The following is a 12342-nucleotide window of genomic DNA, read 5'->3' as shown; positions in this document are numbered from 1 at the left end:
ATAAAATTCCAGTCCTGTATGTCTGTGAGATAACGCTACAGAAGGAAAAAAGGTAATAGTCAAGTAGACAAGGTGTGTGTGTATATATATATATATATATATATATATATATATATATATATGGGCTATAGTGCCAGTATATATACCTTTAAAGGGCTAAACAGCTCCCCAATTGTGGTAACAGACAAACCAACAAGGCTCAGATTAAAAAAAAAAAAGTGCAGTAGTGCAACCAGGTAATTTGGAGCCGACATTGGGGAAGGGCTTTATAGGTTCATTCAGTACAAACTATGAAAGAAAAAAAAAAGTAATTTAGAAGGTAATTTAGTTCATCCTGCCTTCTAAACAAGTAACATAAAGGGATCAGAAAGTCATATGTAACCACCAAGGGCAAAATTTAAATGGCAACTTATCCTGCTTTTTTTTTTAGAATAATATTAATGAAAAAATAAAAATAGTATAGATCTTGGAATGTGGCAGCACAAAAAAACATTGTTAAAACCACAGCATGTCATTTCTGGTGGATATGCATATGCTGCAGATTCCTAACATGGAGTGGAAATCAATCCGTGCACTAGGAGAGTGGGATGCCGTGCAGGATAGGGGATAAACTCTTTAGACGCCATGATTAATGACGATCATGGCATCTATCTAAAGTAAAAGTGGAACTTGCCGGTTGCTCAGTGGAGCTCACTCCATGAGCTAAAATGGGGGAGGGGGGGGGGTCCCTTTACCTGGTCGCCTGCTGCCGATCGCCAATCCAGTGATGTAGCCTGGGCTCAGCTAGGCTAAACAGTGGATCGCCTAACACACTGTGCAAAGACATAACAATATACAGTAAACGCAATCTAGTGTTTGCATATAAAAGTCACCTATGGGGACCTAAAGTTTGTAAAATAAAAAAATTAACAAAATATTTGTAAAATTATATAACCCCTCCCCTAATAAAAAATCTAAATAACTCTTATTTTCCTATTTGACAATTTTTTTTTTTAAATGTGATATCGCCGCATGCATAATTGCCAAACTATTAAAATCTAATATGATCCTGAACGGTAAACAGCGTAAACTTTAAAAAGTACCAAATAACAAAAATACATCATATATCAGACAAAAATTTATAAAAAACGATTAAAAAGTCCTATCAAATCAGAAATGGTACTGATGAGAACTACAGATAACAGTGTACAAAAATTAGCCGGTATACAACCCTGTATACCGAAAAATATAAGTTATAGGGGGTCAGAAAAGGACAATTTAATGTATACCAATTTTGTAGGAAAAAAAATTAGCATTTTTTTTAAAGTATTTTGCGCAGCAATAAATCTGCCAGGCAGCGGTAAATATAGTTACATAGTTAGTACGGTTGAAAAAAGACATACGTCCATCAAGTTCAACCAGGGAATTGAAGGGTAGGGGTTTGGCGCGATATTGGGGAATGGATGGGATTTTATATTTCTTCATAAGCATTAAAGTGGTATTCCAGGCTAAAACTTTTTTTTATATATCAACTGGCTCCGGAAAGCTAAACAGATTTGTAAATTACTTCTATTAAAAAAATCTTAATCCTTCCAATAGTTATTTGCTTCTGAAGTTGAGTTGTTGTTTTCTGTCTAACTGCTCTCTGATGACTCACGCCCCGGGAGCTGTGCAGTTCCTATGGGGATATTCTCCCATCATGCACAGCTCCCGGGACGTGACATCATCATTGAGCAGTTAGACAGAAAACTTCAGAAGCTAATAGCTATTGGAAGGATTAAGATTTTTTAATAGAAGTAATTTACAAATCTATAGTAAAAAATTGCCCGGACCTTCTAAGTGAGTATGAAATATTATAGGTATTTGGATAGAGATATTAAATAAATAATTCTCTGGATCGTGCTTCAATAATAATAGTATAAACAGTTTATTAAAATAAGATAAATAGACTATGATTAGTTACTTCTCACCGGGCCCATGTGAGAAGAACATATACAATAAAAACAACCTTTAAATAATATTGTGCATAAAATGTGAATAACAAGAATTAAGACAATATTACTGGCATTATGACAACATCACTGGCATAGATTTAGTTTCTAATGTGCAGCTGGTATTTATCCGCTGGTATGTAGGCACCGACTGTACAAAACATGCAAAATGTAGCTGAGGGTGCCTGAATGATCGTTTCCCTCTTTAGAATAATGTATCCTTATAATAATTAAACAATCTGCAACAGTTTCAAATGAATGTTACCGATCCTTATAATGGCAACCTGGGCGAGACGGCGTTGTTACCGCAGTGTCTAGATGGTGTCGGTACACTGGGTCCTCTGTGCAACGTTCCAGGTGGTAACGGTGTAATCCAGCAAGGTCCTGGTAGAAGCGGTGGCGATTACTTCTGGCTGATGGCGCTGGTAGGCGCCGATGGTCACAGATCGCCGGGAGGACGCTGGCGCTGACGCTGGTCTTCCCGGCGATCTGTGACCATCGGCGCCTGCCAGTGCCATCAGCCAGAAGTAATCGCCACCGCTTCTACCAGGACCTTGCTGGATTACACCGTTACCACCTGGAACGTTGCGCAGAGGACCCAGTGTACCGACACCATCTAGACACTGCGGTAACAACGCCTCTCACCCAGGTTGCCATTATAAGGATTGGTAACATTCATTTGAAACTGTTGCAGATAGTTTAATTATTATAAGGATACATTATTCTAAAGAGGGAAATGATCATTCAGGCACCCTCAGCTACATTTCGCATGTTTTGTACAGTCGGTGCCTACATACCAGCGGATAAATACCAGCTGCACATTAGAAACTAAATCTATGCCAGTGATGTTGTCATAATGCCAGTATTCTTGTCTTAATTCTTGTTATTCACATTTTATGCACAATATTATTTAAAGGTTGTTTTTATTGTATATGTTCTTCTCACATGGGCCCTGTGAGAAGTAACTAATCATAGTCTATTTATCTTATTTTAATAAACTGTTTATACTATTATTATTGAAGCACGATCCAGAGAATTATTTATTTAAATATCTCTATCCAAATACCTATAATATTTCCTACTCACTTATAAGGTCCGGGCAATTTTTTACTATTGGTTTTTCCTTTTTTGTGCAATTAAGGTATAGTTGCATGCCCTAGTTTGACCTCGGTGTGTATTATTAATTGTGAGCTGCACATACACCCCTTTTTTTTCCCTAATTTACAAATCTGTTTAACTTTCCGGAGCCAGTTGATATATATTAAAAAAAGGTTTTGCCTGGAATACCCCATTAATGTTATTTTGTTCCAGGAATGTATCTAACCCTGTTTTAAAGCTGTTAAATTTTCCTGCTGTGACCAGTTCCTGAGGTAGACTGTTCCATAAGTTCACAGTTCTTATGGTAAAGAAGGTGTGTCGCCCCTTGAGACTAAACCTTTTCTTCTCCAGACGGAGGGAGTGCCCCCTCGTCCTTTGGGTTTTTCTCCATATTTTTTCTCCATATTTTTTGTATGGGCCATTAATATACTTTTATACATTTATCATATCCCCCCTTAAACGTCTCTTCTCAAGACTAAACAATTGTAACTCTTTAATCGCTCCTCATAACTAAGATGTTCCATGCCCCATATTAGTTTAGCCGCGCGTCTCTGCACCCTTTCCAGCTCCACAGTGTCCCTTTTATGGACTGGTGCCCAAAACTGAACAGCATATTCCAGGTGAGGCCGTACCAATGCTTTATAAAGGGGGAGTATTATGTCCCTGTCCCTCGAGTCCCTGCCTCTTTTTTTATACATGACAATATCCTGCCGGCCTTGGAAGCAGCAGCCTGACATTGCATGCTATTCTGTAGTCTGTGATCTACAAGTACACCCAGAGCCTTCTCTACCAGTGACTCTGCCAGTTAAATGCCCCCTAAAACATACGACGCATGCAGGTTATTAGTACCCAGATGCATAACTTTACATTTATCCACATTGAACCTCATTTGCCAAGTGGATGCCCAGACACTTAGTCTATCCAAGTCATCTTGTAACCTATACACATCCTCTATAGACTGTACTGTGCTACAAAGCTTGGTGTCATCTGCAAAGATACAGAGCTGTTAATGCAATCCTCTATATCATTGATAAATAAATTAAACAACAGCGGGCCCATATGTGCTATGAGATGACACACGGGGCTTCCCTGCTGCAGCCCTGTTTGAGAAATATGGTTTGGAGGCGGCTCGTGTGTCACAGTTATGTCTGTGCGCATGGCGGGAAAGCCCTGTGTGTCTGCTCCTAGTGCTTACATGGCGTATTTTCCCCTGCCTGGCAGATTTCTCACAACTTGAAATATGTTGCATATGAGCTGTGTGTGACCCTACTCTGAAGGGGTATTCACAATTGCCTCTTTACCTTGCTGTGCTATTGCAGGTTCAGTTCTGTTCAGTCCTGGTTGGGCTCTAAGATGAGTGGGTTCAGGCCAGGGGCACACTCTCACTTACCTACATACATATACACACAGATAGATACAATCACATACATACACAAACAGACACACATGTCACTTTAATCTTTCTTACTCAGGCTCAAGACAGAGAATATTATGCAGTCTATGCTGGAGAGACTCCTCTCTGTAGTCAGGAATCTGTGCTAGTAAAGTAAACATACGGATACAAATAAGGGCTCTTGCATTCAGAAGAGGGTCAGGAGAGTTAATGAATGAGGAGCAGACCAGTAGACAGTAGCCTAGAAAACTGCTGTCATTGAGGGAAGGAGTCAAAAGCTTTTTTGATTAATATGATGCATTATAGGCAATTACAACATTAATAATTGATTATTTGCAAAAAAAAAAATATTATTACATACATTACAAAGTTACCATCTTTGAGATGGGAATAACCCTTTAAACCTTTTTTTTTTCAATCCTATTTGCAAAAGCAAATGACATTTATATTTCTTTATCTTGTACCATTCTTGGCAATAGCAGGTGGAAGCCTATTTAGAATAGCAACCCTTAGGCTGCATCAACTGGTGGAAAGATGATTTATCTCAAGACCAAGTGACAAAATAAAAGATTAATCTTGAAAGGAGTGTACTCTCTACTGTCACAGACTTCCTTATTGTTACACAGCTGTCAGGCGTGGTGCCAAAAAGAAGGGTGGTGCTATGTCAAAGCTAGGTCAGTATTTACTTATAGATCTTAGGTTCACACTGAAGGCCTGGGTAATATTTTGCTACATGTGCATATTTTTAATTTACAGATTGTGGTGCAATCTTTGTGCATAAAAATTCCTCAGTGTATATAATGAGAAAAAGGACAGCACACTCATCATATGAATTGCTTCATCAGAGTTTGGTTAATATCCTTGTCTTCAAGGTAACAGACAGTATACAGTATGCTGAAGGCAGACGGGTAGTGGGGGTATCCACAGGCAGCACGTTTTTGGGCACAAGCCCTTTCACCAGATTAAAAACGTTTGCCCAGAAAGTCATTACATGTTATAAATCAAACAAAGTACTTCTATAGTTTGTTGAAATATCGCTCCTGACGTTTGAATTCCCCTGACAGAGCTGATGCAAACTTCCACCTACCTGAATTTTACTCCATTGTTTGTTTTCTTGCAGAAAATAGTCATCTGACCTGACATGGCCACTGCAGGGAAAATGCAACGTTAAATTCAGTTGCGTCTCCATTCAAATAAATCGCTGTCTGTGTCATACAAACACTCTTAGAATCCACCAGAATTGGAAACCACTTGTACAGAACAGCTCTTTGTTGTAGCTTCTAGAATGGATTCCTGAGTTGTTGACCCTCCTCAGTGATGTCCATGGGATGTATTTGGGCAAGGGTTGTATTTGTGAAATATCCTTATGGCTTAAAGTGGAATTGTCATCAAGAAAACAAGGGTGTAAATAGGGTAGGGATAGGATCGTGCATCAGTATTTCAGACCTAGCTTGACCGAACTTCCTCTCCTCCTTAGTGCAGGACAAAGCAAGTATCTGTTTGTCCTGCATGCTCTGACTGCCAGTCCTGTATTTTGGCACCGGCAGAACATTTTTGCCTCTGGCGGCCGCATCGTCTGTGTCTCTGCCACTAGAGGCAAAAGTGTTTAGTTGTATGAGGAGAATTTTCAAAGCCAGAATTTCATGTTTACAAGGTTAGTGATTTAATTGAAATATATAAAAATTATTATTTTAAATCCTTGATGGAATAAAGCATTTGATGTGTTTTTAAGGCATCCAATAATGCATTTTACAATATTAATGTTTATTTTTCCTCTACAGGTGCCTATTTAGCTGATAATATGCACTACTATCGATATAGTACAGCAGAAGTTAGCTGCTGTTACAAGTACCTTCTCTTTAGCTACAACATTATATTTTGGGTGAGTTTTAATTGTAAGGAATATGTCATGTATTATAATTATTATAGTTTTTGGCATATGCTGCAATCATATTGTATATTGTCATCCAAGAAAAATGTGTTGGACAGTGAAAATGCTAAATACTTTTCTTGTAGTAATAGTGTCTAATCTCTGCTATGGTTCTCTTCTCAGCTGTCTGGTATGGTACTGCTGGGAATTGGTCTGTGGGCTTGGAGTGAAAAAGTAAGTATATATATATATATATATATTTATATATATACATGTGTGTGTGTATGCACATATACAGCAGGTGACATAAGTTATAATCATGGTCACAGTTTTTCTCGCTAAATAAATTTCCAATTTTGACATGAAATTTTCTCCATGGGGGACATTGATCAAAGCATTTAGTAGTTTTTTTTTTTTTTTTTTTTTTGCTTAAAATTGTCGCAAAAAAGTCTCACGTGCGACTACTCTCTTTTTTTCTGCGACTTTTTGATTGTGCAGTGTCCTAAGCAAAAAATAAAAATCTTGCTTACCAAAGCAAAAAGTAATTTTTGACCTACAGTGGTCAGAGATTTATCAAGTGCCAAAGTTGCAAAAATCGCATCACATGAAAAAACCTACTAAATTTACTCCAGCTCAGACATGGAGCAGAAAAAGCCACTATCAAAGCAAAAAAAAAAAAAAATTGCTTACGTGAAAGAAATTTATCAACAGGCTGAAACCAGTTGATAAATAAGTCGCACATAAGCAAAAAAAGAACTAAAAAAAGAATACATAAGCAAACATTGGTAAATGTTCCCCCATATGTTTATAACAAAGCAAGTAAGCCATACATACAAAGATACCAAAACAAGTAAGCTCAGAAACTAAGTTGTGTTATGTGTAATTTTGTGAAATGACACATGGATAAGGTTTTGAACACAAGAAAGTGATGTGCAAAAAGGTATGGAATGCCGAGACAACAGCTGAACTCTTAACAGTTATGAAAAAAAACAAAAAAACAATCCAGCTCTTTGTCAGTGCAAATCAATGTATGGTAGTTCAGTGCTAAATGATGGTTTAATTGTCAAGGTGGCACACAAGACACATCTCATAAAGGGTAAAAGCAAAGAGCTGTCTTAAGACCTTTGCAACTTAACTGGTTACAAACGCATTGCTAAGCTTCTGAATGCTCCAGTAAGCACTGTTAGACCTACTTGCAGAAGTGAAGAGGCAGTCATTTTACCATAAATGTGCCCCGACCAGGTGCTTCTTGCAAGTTTTCTGACAGAGGAGTGAAAAGAACAATCAGTTGTTCAAAAGACAAGGACCTGGTATTAGCAGTTACTGTTGTCTGAAAAAACTAAGTAAGTAATGCACTCCGCTGCCATGGCCTGTGTGCAAGACTCCATTGCTAGATAAAAAGCATTTGAAGCTTGCCCAAAATTTGCTGCACATCATTTGGAAAAGCCAGTAAAATACTTGTAGACTATAGTTTGGTCAGATGAGAGCAAAATTTAATTGCTTAATAAACACTATTTTTTTGAAAGACGTGCAACAGAGGAACATTGTGGAGTCGGCTACTACTCGTTAGTTAAACATATGTGATAGTACAGGTTGCAGGTGTCAGCACTGGAGATTACCGTAGGTGCTCTGCAAAGGTATATAAAGTGCCAGGGCCTAAGGAGAAATCTGGAGCCCCGTAAATACTATATCAAAATATGTTAGTAGGACAGTGGCACTCACCGGATTTAATGGATTAAATCTTGAATACTTTATTGTTTCATCTTTAAAATCGGTTCGGTTTAGCAGACATAGTAAGACAGTGAAGGCAAGGACAGCGGTAGCTACTTCGCACGTTCCTAGCAACAAAAGTTAATCTCAATATTTTGTTTATATATTCTTTGTTGGTAATGACAGAGGTCAAATATTTTCTGTAAGTCTTCACAAGGTTTTCACACACTGTTGCTGGTATTTTGGCCCATTCCTTCATACAGATCTCCTCTAGAGCAGTGATGTTTTGGGGCTGTCGCTGGGCAACACAGACTTTCAACTCCCTCCAAAGATTTTCTATGGGGTTGAGATCTGGAGACTAGGCCACTCCAGGACATTGAAATTCTTCTTACGAAGCCACTCCTTCGTTGCCCGGGTGGTGCTTGGGATCAGTGTCGTACTGAAAGACCCCAGCCACGTTTTCATCTTCAATGCTGATGAGGAGGTTTCACTCAAAATCTCACAATACATGGCCCCATTCATTCTTGTCCTTTACAGATAAAAGAAAAAATAAAAAAGAAAGTACAAAGACAAACAAAAAAAGACAAAAAATAAAAAAAAAATAGAAGAAAGTTATAAAATCGAATAGACCCAGCCACGTCATACATATGCTGATGGAGGAGGTTTACAACACAAATCTCACCTAATAACATGGCCCCATTCATTCTTTCCTTTACAAGGATCAGTCCTCCTGGTCCCTTAGCAGAAAAACAGCCCCAAAGCATGATGTTCCCACCCCCATGCTTCACAGTAGGTAGTGTGTTCTTTGACTGCAACTCAGCATTCTTTCTCCTCCAAACACGACAAGTTTAGTTTTTACCAAAAAGTTCTACTTTGGTTTCATCTGACCGTATGACATTCTCCCAATCCTCTTCTGGATCATCACAATGCTCTATAGCAAACTTCAGACGGGCCGGACATGTACTGGCTTAAGCGGGGGGGGGGGGGGGGGACACATCTGGCACTGCATGATTTGAGTCCCTGGCAGCGTAGTGTGTTACTGAAGGTAGCCTTTCTTACTTTGGTCCGAGCTCTCTGCAGGTCATTCACAAGGTCCCCCCATGTGGTTTTGGCATTTTTGCTCATTGTTCATGTGATCCCTTTGACACCACGGGGTGAGATCTTGCATGGAGCCTTAGATCGAGGGAGATTATCAGTGGCCTTGTATGTCTTCCATTTTCTAATAATTGCTCCCACAGTTGATTTCTTCTCACCAAGCTGCTTGCCCATTGCAGATTCAGTCTTCCCAGCCTGGTGCAGGTCTACAATTTAGTTTCTGGTGTCCTTCAACAGCTCTTTGGTCTTGGCCATAGTGGAGTTTGGAGTGTGACTGTTTGAGGTTGTGGACAGGTGTCTTTTATACTGATAACAAGTTCAAACAGGTACCATTAATACTGGTAACGAGTTGATGACAGAGGAGACTTTTAAAGAAGAAGTTACAGGTCTGTGAGAGCCAGAAATGTTGATTGTTTGTAGGTGACTAAATACTTATTTTCCACCATAATTTGCAAATATTTTTTTTTTTAAATCAGACAATGTGATTCTATGGATTTTTTTTCTCATTATGTCTCTCATAGTTGAGGTATACCTATGATGAAAATCACAGGCCCCTTTCATCTTTAAGTGGGAGAACACAATTGGTGGCTGACTAAATAATTTTTTGCCCCACTGTACGTGGTAATGAGGGCTGACTTGCCACATCATCACGTAAATATACCTGATCATTTTAAGCTGTTGCAGCACCGCCAGGAACTGCAAAGTGAAAGCAGAGCGCCAATGGCTGCCATGGCAACTGGAGGCTTGACAATGGCTTTGGTAGAGTCTGATCTGTTATATTATGCTGTCAGTGTAAAACTGACAGGCATAGGCATAATTCGGTGGAGTATAGATGTCTACTCCACTGAATATGTATGATAGTAAAAGAAAAAGAAATTAAAGTGTTAAAATAATTAGAAAAAAAATAAAAATAAAATATATAAAAAATAATTAAATTTATTATATATATTATACACCCATAAACGCACCAAAAAATTGTTCCCCCAAAAACTTCAACATGTCCCGCAAAAAAAGTCCTCACACCTTGCACCAACACAATTGTGTCCGTGAAAAAATAAAAAAGTTAAGGCTCACAGAATATGACGACTTACATACATGATTTTTTTAAATAGTTTTTATTTTATAAACGTACTAAAATATAAAAAAAGTATATCAATTTGGTATCGCCATAATGATATCAACCTGCAGAGTAAAGTTAACATGTCCTTTATACCGCATGACTAACGACCTAAAGAAATTAATAAAAAACAGCAGAATAGATTTTTTTATTTATACCACCCGATTAAAAAAACAAAACAAAAAAACTATCAGTGTGTTACATGTACCCCAAAATAGTACCAATGAAAGTTTCAACTTGTCTACCAAAAATATTTTTTTGGTCCCCAAGGCCTCTGCAACTTAAGGATTTTTTCCTGGCATCATATAAACTAAAATCAGGCCCCAAAATCCACACGACACACACCTTCATGTCTGAGGTCTGTGTGTGAGACACGTAGCGCACAAAGGCTACATATGGGATATTTCTAAATACACTGCTCAAAAAAATAAAGGGAACACTAAGATAACACATCCTAGATCTGAATGAGTGAACTAAGTATAGTATTCAGATTATTGGGCAGACTAGATGGGCCAAATGGTTCTTATCTGCCGACACATTCTGTTTCAATGTCCTTAAAACAAGTAAAAATTGAGGCTCAGTACTGTGTGTGGCCTCCACGTGCCCGTTTGACCTCCCTACAATGCCTGGGCATGCTCCTGATGAGGTGGCGGCTGGTCTCCTGAGGGATGTCCAGCCACATGAAGTCTAGCATTGTCTTGCTTTAAGGAGAACCCAGGACCAACCGCACCAGTATATGGTCTCAGGGTCTGAGGATCTCATTTCGGTACCTAATGGCAATCAGGCTACCTCTGGCAAGCACATGGAGGCCTGTGTGGTCCCCCAATGAAATGCCATTTATGACCCACCACCAAACCGGTCATGCTAGAGAATTTTGCAGGCAGCAGAATGTTCTCCATGGCATCTCCAGACTCTGTTACGTGCGAAGTGTGAACCTGCTTTCACCTGTGAGGAGCACAGGGCGCCAGTGGCGTCTTTGCCAATCATGTGTTCTCTGGGAAATGCCAAATGTCCTGCACGGTGTTGGGCTATAAGCACAACCCCACCTGTGGACATTGGGCCCTCATACCACCCTCATGGAGTCTGTTTCTGACCGTTTGAGTGGACACATGCACATTTGTGGCCTGCTGGAGGTCGTTTTGAAGGGCTCTGGCAGTGCTTCTCCTGCTCCTCCTTGCACAAAGATGGAGGTAGCGGACTTGCTGCTGAGTTGTTGCCCTCCTCCGGCCTCCTCCACCTCTCCTGATGTACTGGCCTGCCTCCTGGTAATGCCTCCATGCTCTGGACACTACGCTGACAGAGACAGCAAACCTTCTTGCCACAGCTTGCATTGATGTGCCATCCTGGATGAGCTGCACTACCTGAGCTACTTGTGTGGGTTGTAGACTCTGTCTCATGTTACCACCGAAAGCACCACCAGCATTCAAAAGTGACCAAAACATCAGCCAGGAAGCATAGGAACTGAGAAGTGATCTGTGGTCGCCACCGGCAGAGCACTCCTTTATGGGGGTCTTGCTAATTGCCTATAATTTCCACCTGTTGTCTGTTCCATTTGCACAACAGCATGTGAAATTGATTGTCAATCAGTGTTGCTTCCTGAATGGACAGTGTGATTTCACAGAAGTGTTATTGACTTGGAGTTAAATTGTTTTGTTTAAGTGTTCCTTTTATTTTTTTGAGCAGTGTACGTCAGAATTCGGGGAATAAATCTTACATTGCATTTCTCTGTCAACACCTGCTGTGTTACAGAAAGAAATGGATTAAAATGGAGAAATCTGCAAAAAAAAATTAATTTAAAAATTCCGCCTCCACTTTGCTTTCATTTGTGAAAAACTTAGTGTTAATAAACTTATTAAATGTCATTCTGACTACTTTAAAGGGTGCAGTTTTTTAAATGGGATGATTTATGGCGGTATCTAACATACAGGCCCCTCTATTCCACTTCAGAACTGAACAGGTCCCTGCTGCTAAACTTAAAAACCTTTTAACATTCTAAAAAAGTAAAAGAATGTTTATGAAATGTTGGGAACATAAAGTAGACCTATTGTAAATGTGAATTAACCCCTTGCCGCATATGGATGTTTATAAA

At 39.2% G+C, this 12342-nt stretch overlaps 1 protein-coding gene across 6 annotated transcripts in view; it reads left to right on the top strand.

The window, feature by feature from the left end:
- The window catches only part of TSPAN14 (tetraspanin 14), a 270495-nt gene that overhangs the window by 116403 nt on the left and 141750 nt on the right, over positions 1-12342 (top strand). For 4 of the 6 annotated variants that reach the window (XM_056530947.1, XM_056530945.1, XM_056530946.1 and 1 more), the window contains 2 exons: positions 6243-6343; positions 6515-6565. In XM_056530947.1, the coding sequence (XP_056386922.1) occupies positions 6263-6343; positions 6515-6565 (132 nt within the window). In that variant the 5' untranslated portion in view covers positions 6243-6262. Of the gene's footprint in view, positions 1-4940; positions 5136-6242; positions 6344-6514; positions 6566-12342 lie in introns of all 6 variants that reach the window. The other 2 variants (XM_056530948.1, XM_056530943.1) reach the window with 1 other exon arrangement.

This window comes from Hyla sarda, chromosome 7 (genome assembly GCF_029499605.1).
Source record: "Hyla sarda isolate aHylSar1 chromosome 7, aHylSar1.hap1, whole genome shotgun sequence".
NCBI classification, from domain to species: domain Eukaryota; kingdom Metazoa; phylum Chordata; class Amphibia; order Anura; family Hylidae; genus Hyla; species Hyla sarda.
The sequence above is the reverse complement of the archived record's forward strand: the minus strand, read 5'-3'. Positions and strand labels throughout refer to the sequence as shown.